This window comes from Dermacentor silvarum, chromosome 6 (genome assembly GCF_013339745.2).
Source record: "Dermacentor silvarum isolate Dsil-2018 chromosome 6, BIME_Dsil_1.4, whole genome shotgun sequence".
NCBI classification, from domain to species: Eukaryota; Metazoa; Arthropoda; class Arachnida; order Ixodida; family Ixodidae; genus Dermacentor; species Dermacentor silvarum.
Window position 1 is genome coordinate 110,565,701 of NC_051159.1, and position 23,238 is coordinate 110,588,938.

Genomic DNA, 23,238 nt, shown 5'->3' on the forward strand with positions numbered 1-23,238 from the left:
CAAAAGTCGCCATTGAACCTGCACACTGATTTTAACGGTGGTTATCAGAAGGATGCGAGTCGAAAGCGGAAGCCGTGCTGCATTGTATCATTTCGTGTCGGCAAGAGTGTTGAGCTTCGCGGAACTCTAGAGATTGTCCCACCATTGGGTAAAATGAAAGCTACAGCATTGAAGCTACGGCAAATGAAATGAAGCATTGGTGAGAATAAACACTTGTATAGCCATGTTTAGGGCGATAACTGGTACAATGCTCTTACTGAGCGTCCGTCTATAAAACTGGGGCCAAATTCACAAGACTTTTCTTCGTAAGGGCTGTTTCCCATTGGCGGGCCACTTTCGCGAATGATAAGACCGACATCAGGATTGGTTGGCATCTGTTTTTACAAGCAGTTATAGCGTAAGCCCTTTTTAATGAATATGGGCCCTGTACCTGCATCCATGCCTAACGTGTTCTGTCACTATAGTGTTCTGTCACTAACGCTTCCTTGCTTTCAACAAATATCATTCACATCGGTCGATCGGTTGCTTCATGAGCGAATTCCAGTGTTTCATATGCACTGGATGTAAAATAACCCCCCCCCCCCCCTCCTTTCCACCTTGCGACCCAAAGCTACCTCATCCTAACACGACATTTCCGTAGCATTTCGCTAAGGCTACGAAAGAAAGCCCGTTTATCTCGGCAGTATATTTGTTCTTCAAGCTACTTCATTCGTGTTCTAGCTAGATAACTCAGGTCTCACTCTCCTTAAGCGTGCAGGTTTTATAACATGGGCATTTAGTACTTCATTCACCATGCGTCATTTTCAGCGAATACGTTGTCAGGTAAAAACAACGTAGTCGGGATGTCTCTCGTGCCTCTAGAAGTTGCGCGATAATCACAGTACAACGCATTCATTGGGTCCCACTAGTTCACAATAGAGTTCACTACATTTAAGGATGTGTAGCAACTACACAATTGTGCGTTCCCGAACAGAGACCACCTTTAAGTTAGGAGAATTGATTAATTACGATAAATGCATTGACCGAACAAATAAAATCTTCCACGAAATATTTTATTTGTCGACATCACATTTTAGGCTGCAACCAAAAACAGGTCCATCAATCAAAATTATTAACATTTGTGACGGTACTTAGTATAGTTGGCCAACAACTTAATTGCACAGTGTGCTGCACTTAATTTTGCTAAAGATTTGCTTACTGTTGATACTGCAACTTGCCTACGCTTTTCGCCTTCACAATGGCTATAAATGTTGGGGAAACCAATGACACGCGTTCATTTAATGCCGGCACATGCATAAGGGGATTGCCCAGCGGTCTGTAAGAGGAGAGAGCGAAATATTTTAAATTATTCTTCGGATAATTAGCTCGAAATAGGCGAATGTGAAACGCGTCGATTTGCTTCGCTCTTCGCTCACATATGGAACCACGTCACCCATTCAGTTACACAGCTAGCGGTTTACGAACGCAAGTGTCGGTGAATACTACGTAATCGTTGCAATAGACGATGACTTTCTTTTTAACAATATAGCTTAATCAAGTGCTCAGCCCATATCTTGTGCCTGGAATTTTCATTCGTGTATTGCACCTTAGTAACTCAATGAAATTAGTAACTCAATGAAATTGTTTTTGTGGTCGATTGCAGGAACCTAAATACCGGATTTATGCCACAGAGCGACCGTCCGTCGACCGTCCTCGAGCGTCCGTCGAGGCGCAAAACCAACTGCCCTACCAGTGGTGCGAAAAACCCGGATTACGTCCTAAATGACTGAAGAGCAGCCAAAGTATACCTATCGGCCGCCTTTTATCGTCATACTCGTGGAGTAGGGCGAACGTTCTGCAGCAGGAGTACCAAGACACACAAGGCGCCTCGAGGGAAAATGACACTCAAAGCTTCCCCTTATGCAGTCGTTTGACGAAATTCTCACTCACCCAATTGTTGTTGTTCCCCTAAGAACAAGCGGTTTGCTTGCTTGCTTGATCCTCATCCGTGGCGCTTACCCACTACGGGGGATTGGCCAAGAAGCCGGCGGTTAAAGGTTAAACGGAAGGGGGAGATGAAAAAAAAAAAAAAACTAGACGATAAAGTAAATCAGGGTGAAGTATAGTGTTTATGATAATTTGGAAAGAGATTTACAGGACAGAGACAGAATTAAAATCATTGTAATTGTATAAAAACAGCACAAACATTTCGGTGGTATTAGAATAATTTCGAAACACCAATTAGCGATTTAATGAGTTATCCAATTATTTATTTCGAGAATTAACTGGGTAGTCTTTTTGTGTCACAGATATAGTCACAGAGGGCCACGCAGATGTTCCTGTGGCTAAAGCCCATTGAAGAAGCCCCGAAGGAGAGGGTATTTTCAGTAGTTAGTGAAATACCAAATTTACGGAATGAAAATTCGAATTTCTTCCTCTGATTCCTAAAGCGATGATAAAATAATAGAAAGTGGTCAATGTTTTCGGGTTCATGGCAGGTAGGACACAGAGGGGACGGTGCCAGACCGGACCTGTGTAGGTAAAAATTTAATGGTGGGATTCGGCAGCGTAATTTTGTTATGGAGATCTCTAATTTACGTGTGGGGCACCATTTATTGTCCCACGAAAAGGATAAATGATTAAATTCCGACATTTGGATTTTCAGTTTTGTAGAATCTTGTAATAGGGAAAATTTTCTAAACCTAGCCGCAGTGACATAAGCCGAACTAGGCATGACAGACCTAACTGGTCCATCAAGAGATATCCGCGCAAGTGTGTCAGCCAGTTCATTTAAGAATATACCAACGATGGCCTGGAACCCATACCAATCGTACCAGACTCAAGTTAGGAGGGGTTAACAATTTAAATGTATTGGTTACAGTAGTGTCTGCAGATCACGAGGTCGCGGGATCGAATCCCGGCCACGGCGGCCGCATTTCGATGGGGGCGAAATGCGAAAACACCCGTGTACTTAGATTTAGGTGCACGTTAAAGAACCCCAGGTGGTCCAAATTTCCGGAGTCCCCCACTACGGCGTGCCTCATAATCAGAACTGGTTTTGGCACGTAAAACCCCATAATTTAAGTGTCTGCAGATGAAGTGAGCGATGTACAAGTGGTGCACGCGTGAGAAAACGCTCCTTGTCTTTTTCTTCCTGGTGAGAACACTGTTGGCTTGTTTCTTTCTTTCTTTCTTTCTTTCTTTCTTTCTTTCTTTCTTTCTTTGATCCGACCCAGTTCTTTCTTTCTTTCTTTCTTTGTTCCTCAGTGAAATGGCACAGCCCTCTCAGGGGCATGCCATCAACCGGGAGGCGCCATACTATTATGATTTTGAAATTATTCAACAGCGAAGCTGTTTATGGCTCCGGGGTTTCGTGGCATCTGTTTGCAGAAACTATCATCATCAGCAATGGATCGAGCGTCGTCTTCTTCCACAGCTGGCTCGTTGGCGCCCCTCGCAGCATAACGCTAACGCGCTCGTGCCACTGCTCGCGCGTTCGTCGTCGTCTTTCTCCACAGCTGGCTCCGTTCCCGCTCATCATTCCAGCGTGGAATTTCACTTCTCTTCTGTCGCCGTAATGGGGAGGCCGCGTTTACGGGGGTAATTAGCCGTTGCTTAAAGGGGGTACGAGTCATTCATTGTCTTACGTGACGGACGCATTTAATAACAGAGGTGACACGCGAATGTACGTGCGTATACCTATCGTCACGATCAGCCACCGATCAGGACAATAAATATGTTCGTACCTTTGTTCGAAATTCTGTATCACCTCTGTCTCGTGTGCTTAACAGCTTTGCTGGTCGTCCACCTTCACAGAGTGCAATGGGTCATCTTTTTTTGTAGCGTTAGCTACACAGGCCTAGCCAAGCCCGTTTCGCGCGGCACATCAAGAGCCGTGCTGCGCATGCGCAAGGATCAGTGATGTCACGCGGCTTGCGCACCGGAGCCACCGGAGCCGGCACCTCTCGCGCGCTCCGCCGCCGCCGCGCGCGACTCACCGCCGCCGGTCTGCGCATTCCAGAGGAGTGACGTCGTAGCCGTGGTAGACGCACTGGCGCCGGCGCGCGCTCGCTGTGCAGTCGCCGTCTGACACTGCGCTGGAGCCGCTGCGCTTCTGACTGGCGTTTGCCAGTGTGGTATAGCCATGGAGAAGGAGAGCGCAAATGCTGCTCAACAGCGCAGAAGAACGGAGAAGCTTGACTCATCGGATCCCGAAGTAGTTGCCTGGCAATTAGCGGTTGAGCGTAGGAGACAACCAGGAAAGCTAAGAATAATCAGCTGAACCTTTGCTAACGCTACGTATATCCTGGCATAGCCGAGCTAAGCCACTGCAACTTTTTTTCTTCCTCTTTGTGCAATGCTGGCCACTCTAATACACACTATTGAGATCAGTTTCGTTCATAGCAACGTTTAGGTATTTATTCTTTTATTCTTTATTCATTTATTCTTTATTCTTTTTGTTTAATCTTTGCAACCATACTAGCCACTTGTCTTTCTTTGGTATCCTTGTAAAGAAGCCATTCCTCGATCATGCATGTGTCGTGTCACGCATGACGCAATCGGAGTTAAATTTAGCCCGACGCGCTTTAGCTACGCTCTCTGCCCGACGTTCAGAGAGCGTAGCTGGGCAGTACGCTTGTCTGTCCGAGCAGGAATCGTCGCGTTTTGAGAGAGCTCGCTATGCCATAGTATGTATGATTTGTCGAACTCAAACCGGTGTTTATCACGAGTTGTAAGGCCTTCAAATGTACAACATGTAGCAAAAATGTCACACTTGCCTCTCTATAGTGACGTTATAAGAAACCCTTACAAAGTTTTCCCGCTACCGCGGGATAACAACAGACGGCAGCATTTTCATATTTGGAGCAAATGGGGGCCGTGATATGGTTGACATGTACCGAAAGTTTGAAGGCTTTAGGCTAACTATATAGTTTGCGAAAAATTAATCAATGCTTCTTTTTTTCATAATATCTATGTGTTATGCGAAGCATGTAGTTGGTTTTCCCGGTCTACTCGGTGAACTATGCGAGGCATGTTGCATATACCAGCTGACCATATTAAGTTTTCCGGAATTTTGGACATTGCCTGTAGCAGATAACACAATTCTAGTCCTTGACCTGGATTATTCAGAGAGGGGGACATTACTTGCACGAGAAATCGAAACACATATTCAAGTAATTTTTAAAGGTTAGTACTTATTAGTTAATTACATAACGGCACATATTGCAATTTACTAACTGTGGCAGATAAGTCTGCAAGGCGTATCCACGTGGAATGAATTTCTAGAATGACACCAGTTCGGGAATATGCGCCATCAAACTCGCCGTAAGAATGCTCTGTTGCTGTATTTACATTTTTAGTAAAACGCTCTGTTATGTATTGAGGCACAAAAGTAACTGGAACGCTCATGTATTTCATCGCACACTTTGGGGAAATAATATCTCGACACTGGTGTCACCCTGTAAATTAATTTCAAGTGGATGCGTCTTGCAAACTCACCGGCTGCAATTCGTTAATTGCAATATGTGTCGTAAAGTTTTGAACTAGGCAGTTAATTAGGGATTTTTTTTCATTTGTTCATTATGTGTTTCGATTTTTCGTGCTAGTAATGTACGCCTCTTCGAATAATCCAGTTCAAGGACAATAATTATGCTATCTGCTATGGGCAACTTAAAAAAAAATTCCGGTAAACCAGAACAAGGTCACCCCGTATATTTCGTGGAAGCATGTTGTAAGTGACGCACCATTAAAGGGGCCCTGAACCACCCCGCGGCCTTGGTGAAATAAGATAGTCCGTGGGTAGCATACGCAGCTGTGAACATGTCAGCCAAATTTTGCTGTCGTACGCGGTGCGCGGAGCACGCAAGCGGAACGCGAAGTCACCTTTCTCTCAAACGCTCTCTTTTCAACTGAAGCCATGTTCCTCACTCTTTTCTGGGCGCTTTATTTCATAATAAATCGGATTCCCATACGCGGGTGCTATTGGTAGCCGCGGTCGGCTACGTAGCGTAGATACCGCGGCCACCGCGGGGTGCCGCCAATAGTTCACTGGCTAAGCGCACTGCTGCTCGCTGAAGACAACCGCGTTTGGCTTACGTTTAGCGTGTCGTAGGCACCAAACTCCGAAGTCCTGGTGTCCACGTTAACTTCCAAAATGAAATTTGAACTGCGGGCGACGGTGAAATTTAGAAGGCGGAGCATTGTGGCCCCACCCCACTCTGCCGTAGCCTTGGCAGTGCAGCGGCAATGAAGAAGGAACGGGAGCACAACGGACGCCGTGTTTGATTGCCAATAACTTCGCTCTTGCCGAACGCATTGATGTACTTTTTGCGGCAAATTATTTCTGAAATAGCCTATTTTCACTTCAAATGCCTTTCTCTACTTCGATAAAAAGGGGTTCAGAGCCATCTTAATCTTTATTTTGTGTAGGTTAATTACAGCATTTGTAGAAAATACTTATTCAAGCGTTTCGGAGTGTCATACTGCCGTTATCAGCAATGTTTCCCAGAATCCGTGACACCAAAATCACATTCAGTGGACATGGGGGCATGTTAACTGTAATGTATGGCGAAACTTTAACGTTCCTAGTTTAATTAGGAGCTTTGAAACTAAATACTGAACGCGCGTCTGTAAGCGTTCCGCAGCGCCATGTGTGTGTTCTACGAACGGCGCAGAACTACAAATGCCACCAAGATCAAATTTAGCGAAATTATGAGGAAACGCTATGCCAAATCTGTGTGCGAGTTTTTTTATGTATTAATCGAATGCAGCTTTCGCAAAAATTTTTGGGAAAGTCTTCAAGGGCGCTATATGACCATTTTAAGCTATGCTTCCCAGTCTTGCCTGGTAGGAGCGCTGCAACTGATTACTGAGCCCTATTATTTTCACTATATTTTATGCGTTAAACAAGGTTCGTGGTAGGTCCGCTGTCCTTGGAGAAATAAGTGAGGCACCGTGTCTATATTTGGTGAACATCAGCGGTTGGCTATAACTTGGTCTGAAGGCAAAGTCGGAAGTGCGAGTGTTAATATCGGCTATTGCAATAAATTGCGTATGCAAGCACTCCGAAGTGTGCTAAGTGTATTTTACGAATGGAACAATATTTCACTCGCTGCCCTGAGGGAACTATAAATTACCACCAAGATCATATTAGGGAAAATATTAGGGCACATTGGGGCCAATGTTCTCGCGAAGTAAGCTGCGCGTGAATGAATTTCTGTCTTTGTAAAAAATCTTACCAAGTGCTCGGAAGTGTTACGTGCGGGCAAGGTTTAAAACGGGCGATTCATATACGGGCAATGTTTAACGTATGTGGTTTAATTATAGGCAGATGAAAATCCTATTGCAACTGTGAATTGGTGGCTTTGAATTGTCACACAAGTCTGACGTCCTTTTCTTTTGTTTCTTTTTTTTTTTTGCTGAAAACGTGGGTTCGAAGTTCGCACGGCACTGATGATGGCAACCCATAGGACACAAAGCAGAGACGTAAATTTTAATACTTCTTCTTTCTTTATTACTTAGCCAGAATGACTGTTCACTGGCCAAGGCATCTTTCTACAATCGAATGTTGGGCCATTCTGTTGGGCCATTTTCAGCCCGACAGACTACGTAGTCATTGCGACTCTTGAATATGGGGTCCTCTCAGTTCGCTGGCGTAGTGAGTTTTGAAATACACGAAGCCACGAAGTATCCCCCACAAACAGTGTCACATTTCCGCTCTCAACTTGATACGAAACACTGATCTGGTGCCCTTTGTGCCCTTTCTGTATGACGATAAATATTGTGCGTTCAAAATATCTCATTTAAAGATCGCGGTCCAATTTATTATTATTTTTTTTCTTTTTGCCGTTGTTCTTCACAAGTTAACAATCCGTGCAGCCGTTTTTTTTTTTTTTCATAGTGCTTACTCTTCATAAAAGCTAGAATGGTAATTTATAATATTGTTACATGCGGAGAAACGCGGACGAAAGAGACTATTATCAATGTGTTTACAAGGGCAAGTTCGCCAAAGACCAACATGAAAACTGGCTCGCCTCAATATGGTGGTGACGACAAATGGAGGACGACGACGAGGACGATGATGATGATGACTATGCGTCTTCAGAACAATGGCATGTACTCACAATGGGTGATAGGCCGTGAGCTCAGAGGAACCTCTTCGACTTCCATGCGGCGGCCGGTTTCATAAGCGTCTGTTGTATCACAACAATCTAATATTTGAATTGTGCACACGATTGTTTGTCAGCCCCCATATTGACCAAGGACTATAGGTTTTCATGCTAACGAGAGCGACAATCAATACTAGTGTTAGTGAGAAAGCTGAAATTTAAAAGGAGTGACATACTAATAACATAGACAGTGCACACAATACGTGTATTTTAGCAAAACCGGCCAAGCAAACGATTCTGGTTCAGTTCGTGTGTTGATATTGATTCTCCTCTCCCACATCTGACAAAGCTTCAATATTCTCAGCTATTTGTATCGCACAACATTTCATTTTTTTTGTCGTTCCTTGCCTCATTACAACATGACATATATGCAACTGTATGCGGTAAATCTACGCTCTACAATTCGAAGGAAGCCCGCGAAATGTAAGCACTACCAAACGATTCGCTCGCGCATCGCTCAGGTATCTGATCTAGTGCATTCAAAATGAACCAACCAGGCTCTTAGCGTGGTCAAGCGCCGCACAGAAACGATACATTCTCAGTTATAACGACGAGTTCATTTGTTATAGGAACTATACTTAAAGCCACAATCACAAGTTATGAATTTTGGTAACGGTAACCGTGTCGCAAAAGCGAAGTTATTACACACTGCTTCATTTCGAAATGGTCAGCCAACCGCATTCTTTGACATGAATACTGCGACGAGTGTAATGACGCCTATTTGTTTCGAAATCGTCGCGTGGCCCAATACAGAGTTGTTGTAGTTTCTTTTTGAGAAAGTTCCCCTGCAGCGCTATCATGGCGCACTCGGTGTAGCGTGGCATTCGTCTTAACGCGTTATCATTAGGAGTGTCAAAGTGGAAAAAAGTCTTCGTGTGTGAAGCTTGTGAAGCCGGTCACGTGGTCGAGGTGGAGAAGGAATGGGAGGTCTTACAGGATCTTACCAATGGGGAGCATTTATAGACATAGTAGGCTCGTATTGCAGTGCAAAAACGGAGACAGGAACATAAAAGGCAGCGTGGTGCAAACAATTGAAGGACAAGGCCTTGTGTATGAGCGAGGCTTACCCAAGTTATATGAGTTCTTTGTCACCACAGGACTTGGCTCACGTCTCCCTGGTTCCTCCTGTGTCCGCGTGCGATCAGATATGTTGTACGATAGATGTAGATGCTTGGAAATACTGGCACGTAATCATTCTGGGGTTTCGGCCAAGAACCGGGAGGGTCAAAGTACAAAATAAGAACACATTCTTTTATAGTATGTTTCCCTTTCTCCTTGTTTGCGTCTTTCTTTTCTTCACAAAGGAGTGGACGCCGCGTTGTTTCCTCTGTTCCGTTGGCTCAGTGACATCTTTCACGGCCGTCAAGACAATTCCCTAACTATACACCTCGAATTCTTAAAAAAAAACGAAAAGAAAAGCACAACGGCGCTTCATTTCCCGAACTTGTGATCCACGCAATGCGACAGCTGCGACAGTATTGGTGCATTTATTGGTGACCGCAATGGTGCGATACATCTTGGAAGTAGTTCAAACTTAGTCAATTTACACGAAGAATGCCACTAGGTTGCGCCACGGGTCTCACGAATCTCTCTCGTTTTTTTTTTTAGTTTTTTTCCTTAGTTTTTCACCAAACCGAGCTGATTCCTTATTACCGTAGCTTTTCAGATAAGAATAATATAACCGCCGACAGTCGTCGCCTGGGTATGAGATGAAAATAACACCACATTGACGGGACTGAAATGACTGACTGACGTGTCTCGTGTCTACAAATTTAACGCAAGGCGCATTCGAGTAAACAGGCAGCATCCGATTTTCTGTCGTCACCAGTAAATGACACTAAAGAAAAAAGTAATGTGAACTGTATCAGTAAAGTGCCCTTCTAAAGTATCAAAAAAGCCACCCTTACCGTAATAGGGGAATCGGTAAACTAGAAAAGACGCATGAACAAAAGAGTGGCGACGATGACGCCTTAAAGTTGATGCACCAGCTTGCCGCGATGTCACAAATTTTGACTGTGTTTACTCGAGCGCAGTTAAACTTTTAATTGGTTAAGACGAGCGACACTGTCTTCTGAAAGAACCAATGACTAAACTTTGCAAGTTTCATAAATTGTTATTTATCGCCGCAATGGCCCAAATACGAAACACATATCTGGAAGTCCGGAAGATCACACTGAAGTACCAGCACTGGAGATTCTGTGCGAAACTCAAAGTATGCAACGCTGACCTTAATTTTCTTTGGCAATAATCAACCAATGACGGCGAAATTACCGAAAATGTACTTTATATAGAATAATTTATTAGTCTAAACTAATTTAGTGTTTCTCTTTAGCGTCGGATTACTGGTTCCATTAACTCAGATCCTCTCGGCTTCCACAAGGGGCCTACTGAGGTACACAGACCAGTAGACAATGTTCAGTGCTAGGAACAGCAGCGGGAACATGGCCCGCTGAGTAACGCTCCACGGTGAAGGCTCTCTTTTGGTTCAAGGGAAGGCCGCTGGGGTCCCTCGGCAACTTGTCTTTCTGGAATTGAAAACAAAAACGGCACGGCTGTTTCCAAAGATGCCGCAGTTGAAAAGCGTTAGCTCAGGCTACCCGTTCGAAACACATGGAATATCATAGATGATATGCCTAAACTGCTGTTTTGATTTAGATCCGATATCTAGGGTTTCATTACATTGAGCTTCAGTCTGCTTTCTTTTGATGGTTGAAATGCATTTCGGTTTTACTTAACAACATGCCAGACGCTTCGGCAACCTGAAGAACCGAACAATGTTAAGTGATTAACAGTGGTGGAATTCGACAAGGGCACTAGTTTTCGTCGGGGCAGTTGCTGCCCTGACGCAGACAAGTTCTCTTGTCGAAATTTTGACTTCAGCGACATTCCTAGTACTGATTACTGATTGAAATGTACTGATTCGATCACTTTAGTCCCAGCGATGCGCGTTCGACTGTACTTCATGTACCCCTACACTGCGCCACAAACGCATGCGGAGCTATAGGTGCACATACCTCAGCACCCCCGGCAGCAAATCTAGGTATCGGATAGTTCAGTGTGCTATGTTAGATCACTAATCCTTAAGTCAGCGGAATTCAACTGTATAATGCTGGTCCGAGTAAATAGCCCGTTCTCTCTTGTTCATCGTCTCTCTCTCTGCTCTTAGCGGCGTCAGGCGGCTACTGCTACAATTTATCGATGTACACTCTAGAAATCGTTATGATCCATCCACAATATTCCTAAGGCACAGTCTACTTTTCTGCACCGTATGACAGATCTGTAAAGGTGGTGGACGTGCCACCGTAACAACATTCACAGCGCGCTTGTCTTAGCTAGCCCCGTGGCCATAATCTCTATCGCCATGTTTCGTTCACATGTTTCACGGTGGTCGTGTTTCGTTCGCTGCATCCTCCTTCCCCCCCCCCCCCCCCTAAAAATAGAAGAAAAAAAACAAGAGAAAAAAAGGACGTTTTTGCGTGTGATCCTTTCGCTGACATTGCCATTAGAGCCCATCTCAACTCACCTTGAAGATACTGAGTGCCTGTAGGAACTCGGCACGAGTGAGTCTGCTTCGGAAGAGGTAGTTGGCAATACCGAACTCGATCAGGGCTCCTATTATGAGAAGGATACACGCAACCAACCAAACGTCGACGGCCTTGTTGTACGCCACGTTGGGCAGGTGCGTACTCAGGGACAGGTAGATGCTGGCCATTGTGAGTAGCGTGTTCACTCCGATGATGGCCCTGTGCAATGTTGAGAAAAATAAATCGGAGGAGAGTGCTAGCACGCACTCAAACTCAGTGCGCGGAGTGCTGTGAACTAGCGCAACATGCTTAAGGTGTGCGTGTCGCCCGCTAGTGCTGCAGTAAGGAAGGCGTAGCTACAAACTCGGGTCTGCTATCGTGAAATAAGTGTTTCCGTGTAAAATAAGCGCCGCGGTTTGTACGCGGTGTGCTTTTCTTACATGTTGTATTCAAACTGTACGTTCATGTAAAAACGTGTCGCTCAGTGCATACAGCCGATGGAAAGAAACTTATCTGCTGCTCGCTTTCTATAATACGCGCCCGAACCACTAGAACATGGTCTTGCACTATGTAATAAGAGCATGCATTCAGAGTAGCTGTGTTCTCCTTGGATAACAAATAATCTTCAAGGGAACCGGACACGGTGAGATTATATGTATCGTCTTGATTTTCCCTAGATAGCAGAGAGAAGTTTCGGATGTTGTACATGGCGCCTCGCAAAAAAGTGCAGAACCAATGAGATAAAGGCCATGTGGTACGAATGCTCCATAGCGAAGCATTTGCATCCCGTTGTCTTTAGTAAAGCCTACCGCTTCAAGGACGAGGCATCTTTTGGTAGCCTTACGAGAGGCCATTGACTCAGATATGCAGACCTCCTATAGCATCATCAATACTTGCAATTTTTCTTTCCCAAGCGACCACCTGTGCGAACTGTCTTGACCCCTAACGCTTCTAATTACTGCAGTCTGTATGCTATAGATGCCTGCTGTTTGTTGTTTTTTTTTTCTTTTTTGTGCTCACAAACCTGGGTGGAATGACGTCTGGCCTCATCCACGCGGAAAGCCAAGACACAAACACCAGTATGTAGATGGGCAGGTACGTCTGGATCATGTGGAAACCCTGCTGCCTTTCTAGTAGAAATGTCACCTGGAGGCACGAGAAGGACCCTGGACAAAATAGAAAAAAAAACGCTTTTAAATAGAGAAAGCAATTGTCTAAGCCTTCACAATCGTGCAGCTGGTTCTCAACAATGAAGGTGTACCCCGTTATGTGCTGGCTTCGGCAGTATCAGAAGCGACGCGCAAAACTTGACTCACCGACAGTGCTGAAATATAATGTCACGAAATATGGTGCGCAATATTGCTTAGATGATGACCGGCGCGCGAAGACAACTACGGATGATCAACACGCCGCTTTCCAACACCAGCTAGGCCAGCAAAAGGTTCACCAAATTCCGTCACAGCATGCCATTGACGAAGAACCAGGTTCTGCTTGCTAACGGTGCCGGCAGTACGCTGTTTAGAGCAATTCTGGCTTGAAAAATAAAAATGTCAGGTCATTCTTTATTGCGGCAGTCTACACGTTCAAATTAGTCCAATGCAGGCTGCAGCTACGAATGCGAATGTCATTAATGAAAACGTGTTTTGTTCAGCTGCTGCACACCCAAAGAATGCATGGGGACGCGAGCTACATCATACCCGCACGACTTGGAAAATACCTCGTGTATTCGTTAGAGATTCTGGTCGTCGGCACTGCTTTTGCATGCACTGGGAAGTGCGCTGAACGTCCCGCTTGGTGATTAAAAGTGTAGTGCTGTAACAAAGAAAGGGCACGGCTGACACGCAGTGACGTGTTATATTGGAGTAATCTTATGCTATCGAATGGTTGCTCATGTGGTTGGTGGTCTATAGAAAAAATTTTATTTACAAGAAGTGCAGAGAGGTCGACTTGAGCTGGTGCACTCTAGTCGGCTACTCTGCACTAGAGAGAGAGAAAAGAAGTGTGTTTTTTTACTAGTTGGTGCATTCTTTAAATATTCTTATTTATTTTAACTTATACAAATATCAAGGGTCCCATATAGCAGACTAAGGCATTACATGAGGGGGGATCAAAAGGTTTTATTTTTATATACGGGCACAACCTCACCTCTTGGGTTTCATCACTATGGTAAGGAAGGGAGAGAGGATGGAACTCCTCAGATTCCGCCACCAGATCCCGAATGTTATGCTGAAGGCTTTCCTTTCTATGGTAGAGGCGAATAATAAAAATGGTGCATATTGCATCTCCGTATAAAGGCTCTCTCTAAATGGTTGTTAACCTGAACGGAAGGAGTCGATGCCCTGGTTCTGAGGATTTGAAACACCGAAAACATGGAGCTACAAAGAGAAACAGGAGCTTAATGCAATGTCGAAAGACGCACCTTTTTCAAGCTCGATGGTGTAGTTCTCGTGCGACACCTCTTCGAGGTTGAAATCCTGCATGTGGATCGGCCGCACCAGATGTACAGGATGGCCTTCTCGCCAAATGAACTCTACTTGGCTCAGTGTGTTGATATCTGGTAGCGAAAGAGGAAAGTTGGGGTTGCAACCAAGGCAAATGATATCATAACAGTATAACAGTGTCGGTACATTTCTTACGAATAAACGCTTAAGAAAATAAAGGGAAAAGAAGGGCTGCGTGACTTACATGGACGAAGCTGGGCGAAGCACCTCTGCTTGTCGAATGGAAAGTAGTAGAAAAACATCAAGCAGGAAAGCCTCAAGCTCAACCTGCGCAGCACAACAAATTTATAACCGCTAATGGAGGCGTTCTTGAAGCGACAATGAATGAATTCGCATGAAAACTTTGTTTTTTACTTATTGTGGCTGCTCTTTTTCGAACATATTGCTTCAAGTCATTTTACTGCAGGTGGGAATAAGTAATCACCAGAGGCAAAAATGGCTGAAGCCTTATGCCAGCGCTACTGTTTAATTATATAGACTTGTATTGGTTTGTACACTGGTTAACGCAACTATAAATGACGTGGAGGTCCGAAACGAAATAAAGCGGGAACGAATATACGTTAGATTGACTAAATATCTTATTGTATCCGGGTTTCAAACTGCTAACCACGTTAGTGATAATTTTCAAATGAAATACGTAGTCATTCAAACACAAGAACTTTTTGCAACATAAATTATAGCGCCTCCGTGTGCAGGACACCATATTGTATCTGAAGCGATTTCCAGGTCGTACTAAGTGCATATTGGGACAATGTGTTTAAATATAGGTTAACTTCCATTTGACGCCACTGACGTAAGGAGGACAGTGCATGGAGGATCACTTAGAGGAGTTGACATTGCCCCAGCCCGCGCATTAATTTTACTTACATGCACTTTAGAAAGACAATTTCAATAAACACTGTGTTAATTTATTGTAGTAGTGAGTGGAAAATTGGGAGGAAGGAGGGAAATTTTTGCTCGCCGCACCCTATTTCTTTGGCTGTAGCTGCCGACATCTAAACGGTGGCCTAAATTATTCTAAAAAAAACACTTAGTTTTCGCTCATTTGGCTGGAAAACATTGATTAGTAGCCTAGAGCATGAAGTCCAAGCTTTCCTTCGTTTAATTTTAGACTAGCTTGCATCGCCGGTACGTCAGCTTGACGTCACAATCATCAAAGTATTTTTACGAATTTGCGCCGTTTTAATGCAGCAAACGTTATGCAAGCTTCCTAGCTTGAGTCACGGATTCGTTTAATGTCCACTGTAATCCTTATTTATTGACAAGCATTTACTTCAACACTAATAGGCCCGTGTCAATACTTAGGACGTCAGGGAAACAAGATGCTGGAATAACAGTGTGTCATCGCACCCCGTCTTTCGTTCCAGTAAATATAGGTTCTTGCTGTTTTCTTTGCTCCAAAATATCGAAGCCAGTCTGCTATATAAAGTGAACAAACTTCACAAGGGCAGAGAGCTAGCACACTGCTTAGGGAAATAGAAAATCTGATTGTGGCAGGCAAACTAGAGCAACTCTCACAGACTTAGTCTTACAAAACCAGCTCGTTTGGTCTGCGGAAGTAAACTCCACCTCGCTTAATGCGATGGCCTCTTAGATACACAACTGCGCAAGGTGTGATCTGGCAAGCTGCGAAAGTGATATAACTTCTTTTGTTGTTCATTGGCCTCTTCTGACATAACTCTCCGCAGCTAATATCAGGTTGCAGCATCGCCATTGGCCAGGTCTATCGTTATCTCACTGCTGCATCTACGTATGTGGTGCAATGGTGTAAAAGAGACGGGACGCGCGAGGTACGCGCATTCGGTCGGTGTAACGTCGGAATAAAGGTAAAAACGAGCACTCGGCGGTGGTGCAAAAGCCTTGCTATTATTGTGCATTTTTCGGGCTTACCGAGGTTCTACTCGCGGTTTATCTGATGTCTCGGTATTCTAGAAGCGTAACCTGCTAGTATAACTTAACTTAATGCTTCACATTAGTGAGTTTTTAATGAAACATTGTCATGGCAGGCGTGTGACGCTACGGTATACATCTTCCCTATTACTCTGTCTCCCACACTACCCATGTCTGACGCACTATGTTAAGGGGCATTTAAGCGCAAGCATGCTTCAGAGCACTATATACTGCGCACCTGATACTGACGAGCACGTCACCGTCTGGCGACAGCCTGAGCAGCTGGTTGGGCATGGTGACGGTGTGGGTGCGCACTTCCTTGGCATTGACGAAGTACAAGTCGGGCTTCCACATACGTCCCAACAGAGCGGCACCGTTCACCGTCAGGTTATCGATGTGGCCGAAGCGCCGCAGCGATATCCTCGGGTCCCGCCAAGCTTGCCGGAAGAATACGTCCATCTCGTAGTCCTACAATGCCATGGTGTCAGTGACAGAGCGGAAATATGCAGTACCAGACCTTAGTAAGTCGCATCGACGACCTGGATGGCTGGCTAGACTCCAACCCCAAGTTCAACCTTAGTGTGATAAACAGGTTGATGACGTGCCACGGCGAATTTAAGACTGAATGTGATACAGCGGCAATGCGTAATGTTGCCACATATTTCTTGCGCCCTCCCTCCATGCGCTTGCTCGACAGTGTGCACCAAAAGCAAAGAAACTACACCGTGACATGCACTGAGTAAAGGAGCACTGATGCTTAATTAAACTGCTGTTGACTCACCATGTCCTCCGCATTCATCGGTCCTAGGGTGTTGATACGCATGTCGACTACGACTTTTGTGGGCTCCCCTACAAGAAACCAGCATGTATTTGTTCATTATGGATACTTGATCTTGGAAGAGTGTTAATATGTAAAGGTTACAAATCATCCTGCTTAATTAGGCTCGCTGCATTAGGGTTTTGGCTGGGCTGGTTACATAGAGATAACCAGAGTTGCATTTGATACAACACTCTGCAAACAATTACAACGGAACGCTAGTGGCCTATGCCGAAGCACGTGTGGACGCCAATAATATATGTATCGACGTGTACTTTTCGTATTTTCCAGATGTCACTTAGACTTTCAAGTTGACCCAAAAGCAGCCCCTTATAAAACCCATTGCTGCTCCAGTGTTACATATTGCAACGCCATGCTGCAGGTCGGGCAGTGAAGATTTTGTGTCCGTGACTACGAATTTCTGTTCTCTTAACACAAAGGCAAGAATAAACAAAAAAATGAAAGCGAGCTCGCCCTTATATTTATATTTGCATACGTTAGCAGCAATTAAAACGCTGCAAGGAAGCGTTCAAGGTGTCATCAGATAATCTAAAAGTGCGCCGAGCTCAGATGAGAAACTTTATTGTGTCGTTGAGCACACTAAGCAAGGTTTTAAATAACAGGCGTCAGGGCAACGATTAGTAAAAAAGTACGACATATTATGGCACACGATGAGCACTGGCTCGATTGCTTTCTATACATGACAGTTGTTATTATGATAGTGGTCAGTCTGTTGAACACCCATGTGTCTTAATTGCATAAATACTCACATTTAAATGCCTACGTTTGTGAAATGTGACTACGTTCATATGGGCAGAAAGCAAAACACAAATATTTAATATTTTACAAGAAGTAACGATTCTTTATAATCATTTACGGGCATCTAATTGTGACACTTTCACATTGAGGTAGCAACATAGCTTGATTTAACAGAGGACGCCACTCGAATCGACACCTTCATGGTGGGAGTTAAATTCATTCACGGCAATCTACTCGAAATTCTGTAATACAATATCGACGTTCGTGCCCACTAGGCCGAGACCAAATTGCGAAATATTGACACAACGGTCACAACCTACCACGCATTACTGTTCCAATGTAAGCGGGAAAGACTGGCACTCGAACAGTAGTGCGCTGAAAGTCCCTTTTTACAGCACTGCTAGTTCTTGAGCATTTAAGAACACTTGCTATAATTCATAATTAATCTTCAATAACTAGTGTTTTACCCCGCAATGTGTATAGTTCCGATACGCTGGTACAACGCAAGTGGCTGTTTCTTCTGAACGCGAGAAGTGACAAGTGACTCCTAATTTAACCAAGCACATCGACACGTGCACTTATTTTTCTACGGTGACCGCTTCTCACTGGCTAAGAAATGTCGAACGCTATCACTCGGCGCAGGACGCTATTGCGTGTCTCTGAAGTTCCTCGAGTGCTATCGATGGTTCTTCCCGTTGTCTGTTGTCACCGAACCTCGTGTAACCTGATTGTCTGCGCGACGCCAGCTGTGTAGTACTTTCTGGAAGGCACGTGGGTTCCAGCGATTACGCTCGAACCTTCGACGAGTCGTGTATAATAGCCGACGCACTTGGCCCGCAGATCGTATTTTCGACAATCGCCGACTATGCTCGCCGCGATCATTGTGCTTCGAGTGTCACTTGCTTTTGTGGGCACAGGTTCGCCCAATAAAGAGCTCGTTTCGTCATTCGCAGTTTTGCTACTGTGTTCTTGACCGTCACTGCAACGTGGCAATGTACGCGCTCGAGATTGCGAACAGCACCCCCGACTCCTTAACTATCAGCGTTCGCAGAAAGATTAACTTTTACATTATCAAATCTCGATCGCAATAGTAACACTCATATGATGCTAACTTCTTAGGCACGCTGTCTGCGCAACACAGTTGCTACAAGCAGTTGTAAATGTGTCTTTTAGCTTTCGTAGCTTCATTGAAGAACCTAGCTGATAAAGAAAATTTTAAAATTAATTAAATTACGGGGTTTTACGTACAAAACCACGATTTGATTATGAGGCACGCCGTAGTGGGGGACTCCGGAAATTTGAACCACCTGGGGTTCTTTAACGTGCACCTAAATCTAAGTACACGGGTGTTTCCGCATTTCGCCCCCATCGAAATGCGGCCGCCGTGGCCGGGATTCGACCCCGCGACCTCGTCCAACAGCAGTCCAACACCATAGCCACTGAGCAACCACGGCGGGTCGATAAAGAAAATGAGGGCAGCTTGCACTAGTGGTGTAAGGCTGAAGAAACAGCGTAGCTGGGGGTCGACCAAGGTTTATGAAGTTTTGCTAAGTTTTTGCTATGTATTACTATGTTATGCGAAGGTTTTACCGAGTTTTGCTATTCATTGCTATGTTACGCTAAGATTTTACCGAGTTTTTGCTATGTAATTCTATGTTATGCCAAAATTTCTTTAGGTGGCGCAAACGATGTGCTCGGCGCAGACACTAGGCAATGTGCCACCGTCGCGGCGTCACGGTGCTTTACGCGAAAGCCGCGAAGTGGAGCGCAGTGACGTCATGGCTTTTTAGATGCGAAGCAGCTTATGGCGGGGGCTTTTTCCGTCCCTCCCGCGGTGTCCCACACCCCCACAGCGCATGCGCGTCCCCACCCCCTCTCTCTCCTCTCCTACGCTCTCCCCCGTTCTTTCCTCTAGGAATCCTCTACGGAGCGGCGCCCGCGTCCCACACCCCCTCAGCGCATGCGCGTACCCTCCCCCTCTCTCGCTCCTTTCCTCTGCTCCCCCCCCCCCCGACCCCCTGCTCCGGAACCGTGGACTTTTCGCACTCGCGAAGCGCGCGGGAAGCGAGGGTCGTCTGCCACGCGCTGTAGTTTTTTGCGTTCATTTTCCACGCAAAGCACTTGAACTCTATTTAACTTCAACAGTGTGGTGTTGCGTGGAGCTTACCCATCTTTGAGCGTTTCTTTGTGCTTGGCCAGCAAGATAATGCAAAAAATAACGTATCAAACTCATCAGCGCGGCCTAGCTCTGGTGCTAGAGTTCGGGAACGGTATTACGGTAACTGTGCGTGCGTAGAAACGCGCTAAATGAGGCCGCGCAAGAAAAGAACGCAAAAAAAGGAACGTTATTCGCATGGGTACGTTGGCAATAGCACCATGCTTGCAAAAATAAGAGTAACGAAAAAAGTAAATTACTCGCGCAGTCGAGTGAAATACTTACGTGCGTGCAGTGACCGCTTCGCTCACCATTACGCGCTTTTCGCTCACGGTCAGTAGTGGTTTACAGCTACATGCATATGTATTTATTCGAATACTTTTTAGCCACGACAGTATTTTATTATGAACAGAACAGAGTGAGAAGGTGTAAGGGAAGCAAAAGAAAGAGCAAAGACGGCCCTAACGCCGCAATATTGTTGGCTTATTTCGCTTCAGAGATTGCGTACGTACATGAACAATTCTTGCTGTATGCTATCTCTTCAATACAAACTTCGCGCATGATGTACCTTAAGGTTCACCGTGAGTGAAGCTTTTTTCAAATTCAGACATTGGAAAGAAAAGCCATTCGATCCAGCCAATAGCTAAACAAATATTTTTTTTCTACATTGAAATGAATAGATAGCTACTACTGGCCTAGCCATTTACTAATTTGTTATGTAGAAGTAATTACTGCAATAGCCTTGTTTTAATAATCCGTGAATCTTCTCTGAAATTACCAACATGTAACTTCTCATTATAACAGTTATTGCGTAACGTGTAATTTTTTACGTAAACTAAAAAGCATTCATGGCGCGTGACGATGTTTGTGCTTGCATTATATATTGAGTGGAAAATCGTCTTGAACATTACTGTGTTTGATGCACTACAAATATCGCTATTGATTCTACATATCCCTAAAATAGTTACCTTCAATAACAGCAAACAATGAAAAGTTTATGTTCTGGTGATTTGTTGCCTCTTTCATTACATAACTACAAGTATGCAGTTATTGATCAGTAAGTATGTTGGCTGTGTACGGACCAGCGAGCATACGCAATAAATATTCCTAAAGTTACTTTCATGTTAAAACTTGCTTAGTGTTTGCGCTCTTGCAACAGAAGAAGGCGAAAGACCAGTTGCACATCCGTAAACCATCGCGTTCGTTTTCTGACGTTCGCTCGTAATATTGAAATGAGGCGTACATACACAATGTTGCGCTGTTAGCGTTTCATTTATTTTGGTTTGTCTTGTTTTTTGCCGCCGTATATTTCTCGCGTACCCTTTACCTACACGCCGCGGTAGCTTAGTGGCTTTGGTAGGTTGGAATGCTAAGCTCGAGGACGTGGGCACGATTCCCGGTCACGGCGCCTTACATTTCGATGGAGGCGAAAGCCATAAAACACCCGTGTACATAGATATAGGTGCGCGTTAAAGAACCGCAGGTGGTCGAAATTACCGGAGCCCTTCAATACGGCGTCTCTCAAGCCATATTGTGATTTCTGGATGTAAAATCCCAGAAATTGTCATTACTATTATTACCCTTTCCCTGTGCTCTCAGTTCTTCACGATATATGGGTAAGTTCGATACGTTGAGATCGAGATTGGCATTCAACACGTTCTTATCGTCACACCCACACCCAGACCCGCAGCCAGGAATTTGTGTCCGGGGGGGGGGGGGGGGGGGTTGGCACTTGCTGAAGGCCTTGACTATGTGAGGAAATCACCTGTCTTTCAGTAATTATTTTCGGTAAAACACAGAAAGATCAAAATTTCGGGGCGGGGGGGGGGGGGGGTGGAGGGGAGGGAGCCGGCAAACGCGTTCTCTGTGTGGTGAGTCATGGCAGTATTACCTTGCGGTGACTTGGTACTTAATATATCCCAAATTATCGCGATGTTGGCTAATAGCAACCAAAATAACAGGCTCGTAGCAGACGCCCGCCGCCTTGGCGCGGCTTCCGCAGCGGAGAAAGCCCACGGGTCCGGTACAGCAGCGCCGCGGCGCGGGAGTTCACACAAAAAGGTCCTCGCTCCTCCCATGCATACGCGCGGCAGCTTTGCACACTCTCCCATATTCTAGGTCACTCTAGTGCAGCGCGGCTAGGAGAAGCAATGCGGAAGTCGGAGCGGTTACGCCACGGCACCTGTGCGAAGCTAGGCGCAGCTGTGCCAAGTGGTTGCTAGGCAACGCAGTGACGTCATAGCTCGGCGTAGTTTCTGCGAACGATTTCTAGCCGAACCTCGAGCTTAAACAGCTACGCTGTTAAAAATCAACAAATTAGCTCTCGCTCACGTTCTACAAGGATCCTCACAAATGCAGAGACTTGTTCAGTTGACTGTCAATTGACTTTCCTGGAACGCATAGACAACCCACTGTGTTTCGTTGGACACCCGGTAGATATTAGATAAATCAGGAAATTCGCTCGTTTCCGTTGTCACAGAATGAACAACTGCTTTTTTTTTCTCTATTTTCTTGTGTTCTCCTTGCTTACATTCACGCTTGAACGTATATATTTTGCACAACGTGTTACACAGGGGATAGTAGAGAACTGTACTCTCACCTGTGCCGTATGTGGGCCAAGCACGCTTGTCGTATCCATCGAACAATTCATCGAGATCTGGCAGCTGGTGAAAGTTTAGTGCGTCGTAAGAAACTGAGCCCGGTCTTGTTATGTATGGAAGTGCCACGGTACTGAATGGAAGAACAGAACAAAAACTCCCGAAATGTATCCGATAATAATAACGGCAAGGCATCAAATAGCTTTTTTTTTGTTTCCAAAATAAGAATGCTTCGCTTGGAGCCTTTCACAACAAAGACTTCATATTTGGCTTCCAGTAAAAGCAAAGCAACTGAAGCAAGTTATGCGATGACATTTAATGATGGTGATCAATAAAGAAGATTCTGTGGCTGTTTTATGAGCCCTGACATTCCGCAAATATTTTCTTTTCCTGGTTCTGAGCGACATTAAATACGGGAGAGGCCAAATCTAAGGAATTTTGATGCGAGTATACGGAAGAATCCAACTGTCGCTTACAACTGAATTCCTAGGGGAAAAAAAAACGTGGATCGCCTCATGCCAGTGCTGGAAATTTCAAGGCCGCGATTACGTCAATGAATTTCTTGAAGGTGAATTCTGAACACTGCGGAGACAAGGAAATTACGTTCAATCAAGCCATTCATTCATCATCATAATGCTCATCATCTGTGGTTTCGTCTTCCTATCAAAAAATACAATAGGGTTCAATTTCATGGCAATCCTGTCGTAGGTTATTATGTTTTTCGGTAATTTATTTGAATCTGATTACCTTGGAGTCTCCCCACTTCTTGTACAGCTGAGTATTATTTCTCCGATTTTGTACATTTGAACAAGTTTTTGTTTTTTCCAGCATCCGAAAAAATATAAACG

The 23,238-nt window shown here is 44.8% G+C and overlaps 1 protein-coding gene across 1 annotated transcript; it reads right to left on the bottom strand.

The window, feature by feature from the left end:
• Window positions 1-9,748: 9,748 nt before the first annotated feature.
• LOC119455135 (glycine receptor subunit alpha-2) lies at window positions 9,749-22,515 on the bottom strand. The gene is made up of 8 exons (XM_037716602.2): window positions 22,393-22,515; window positions 16,844-16,911; window positions 16,301-16,530; window positions 14,357-14,439; window positions 14,091-14,225; window positions 12,696-12,837; window positions 11,671-11,890; window positions 9,749-10,672 (listed from the first exon to the last, which is right to left on the bottom strand). Exons 2-8 carry the CDS (start codon window positions 16,883-16,885, stop codon window positions 10,532-10,534), a joined length of 993 nt encoding a protein of 330 aa, XP_037572530.1. The 5' UTR covers window positions 16,886-16,911; window positions 22,393-22,515; the 3' UTR covers window positions 9,749-10,531.
• Between the last annotated feature and the right edge of the window lie 723 nt (window positions 22,516-23,238).

Excerpts from the sequence above, each read along its gene's own strand:
- LOC119455135 (XM_037716602.2), bottom strand. The coding sequence starts at position 16,885 with ATGCGTATCAACACCCTAGGACCGATGAATGCGGAGGACATG. Across the intron at positions 14,440-16,300 it reads GACGTGCTCGTCAGTATCAG|GTTGAGCTTGAGGCTTTCCT; the intron begins GTGCGCAGTATA and ends TGTGCTGCGCAG. Across the intron at positions 11,891-12,695 it reads CCAGACGTCATTCCACCCAG|GGCCATCATCGGAGTGAACA; the intron begins GTTTGTGAGCAC and ends AACATTGCACAG.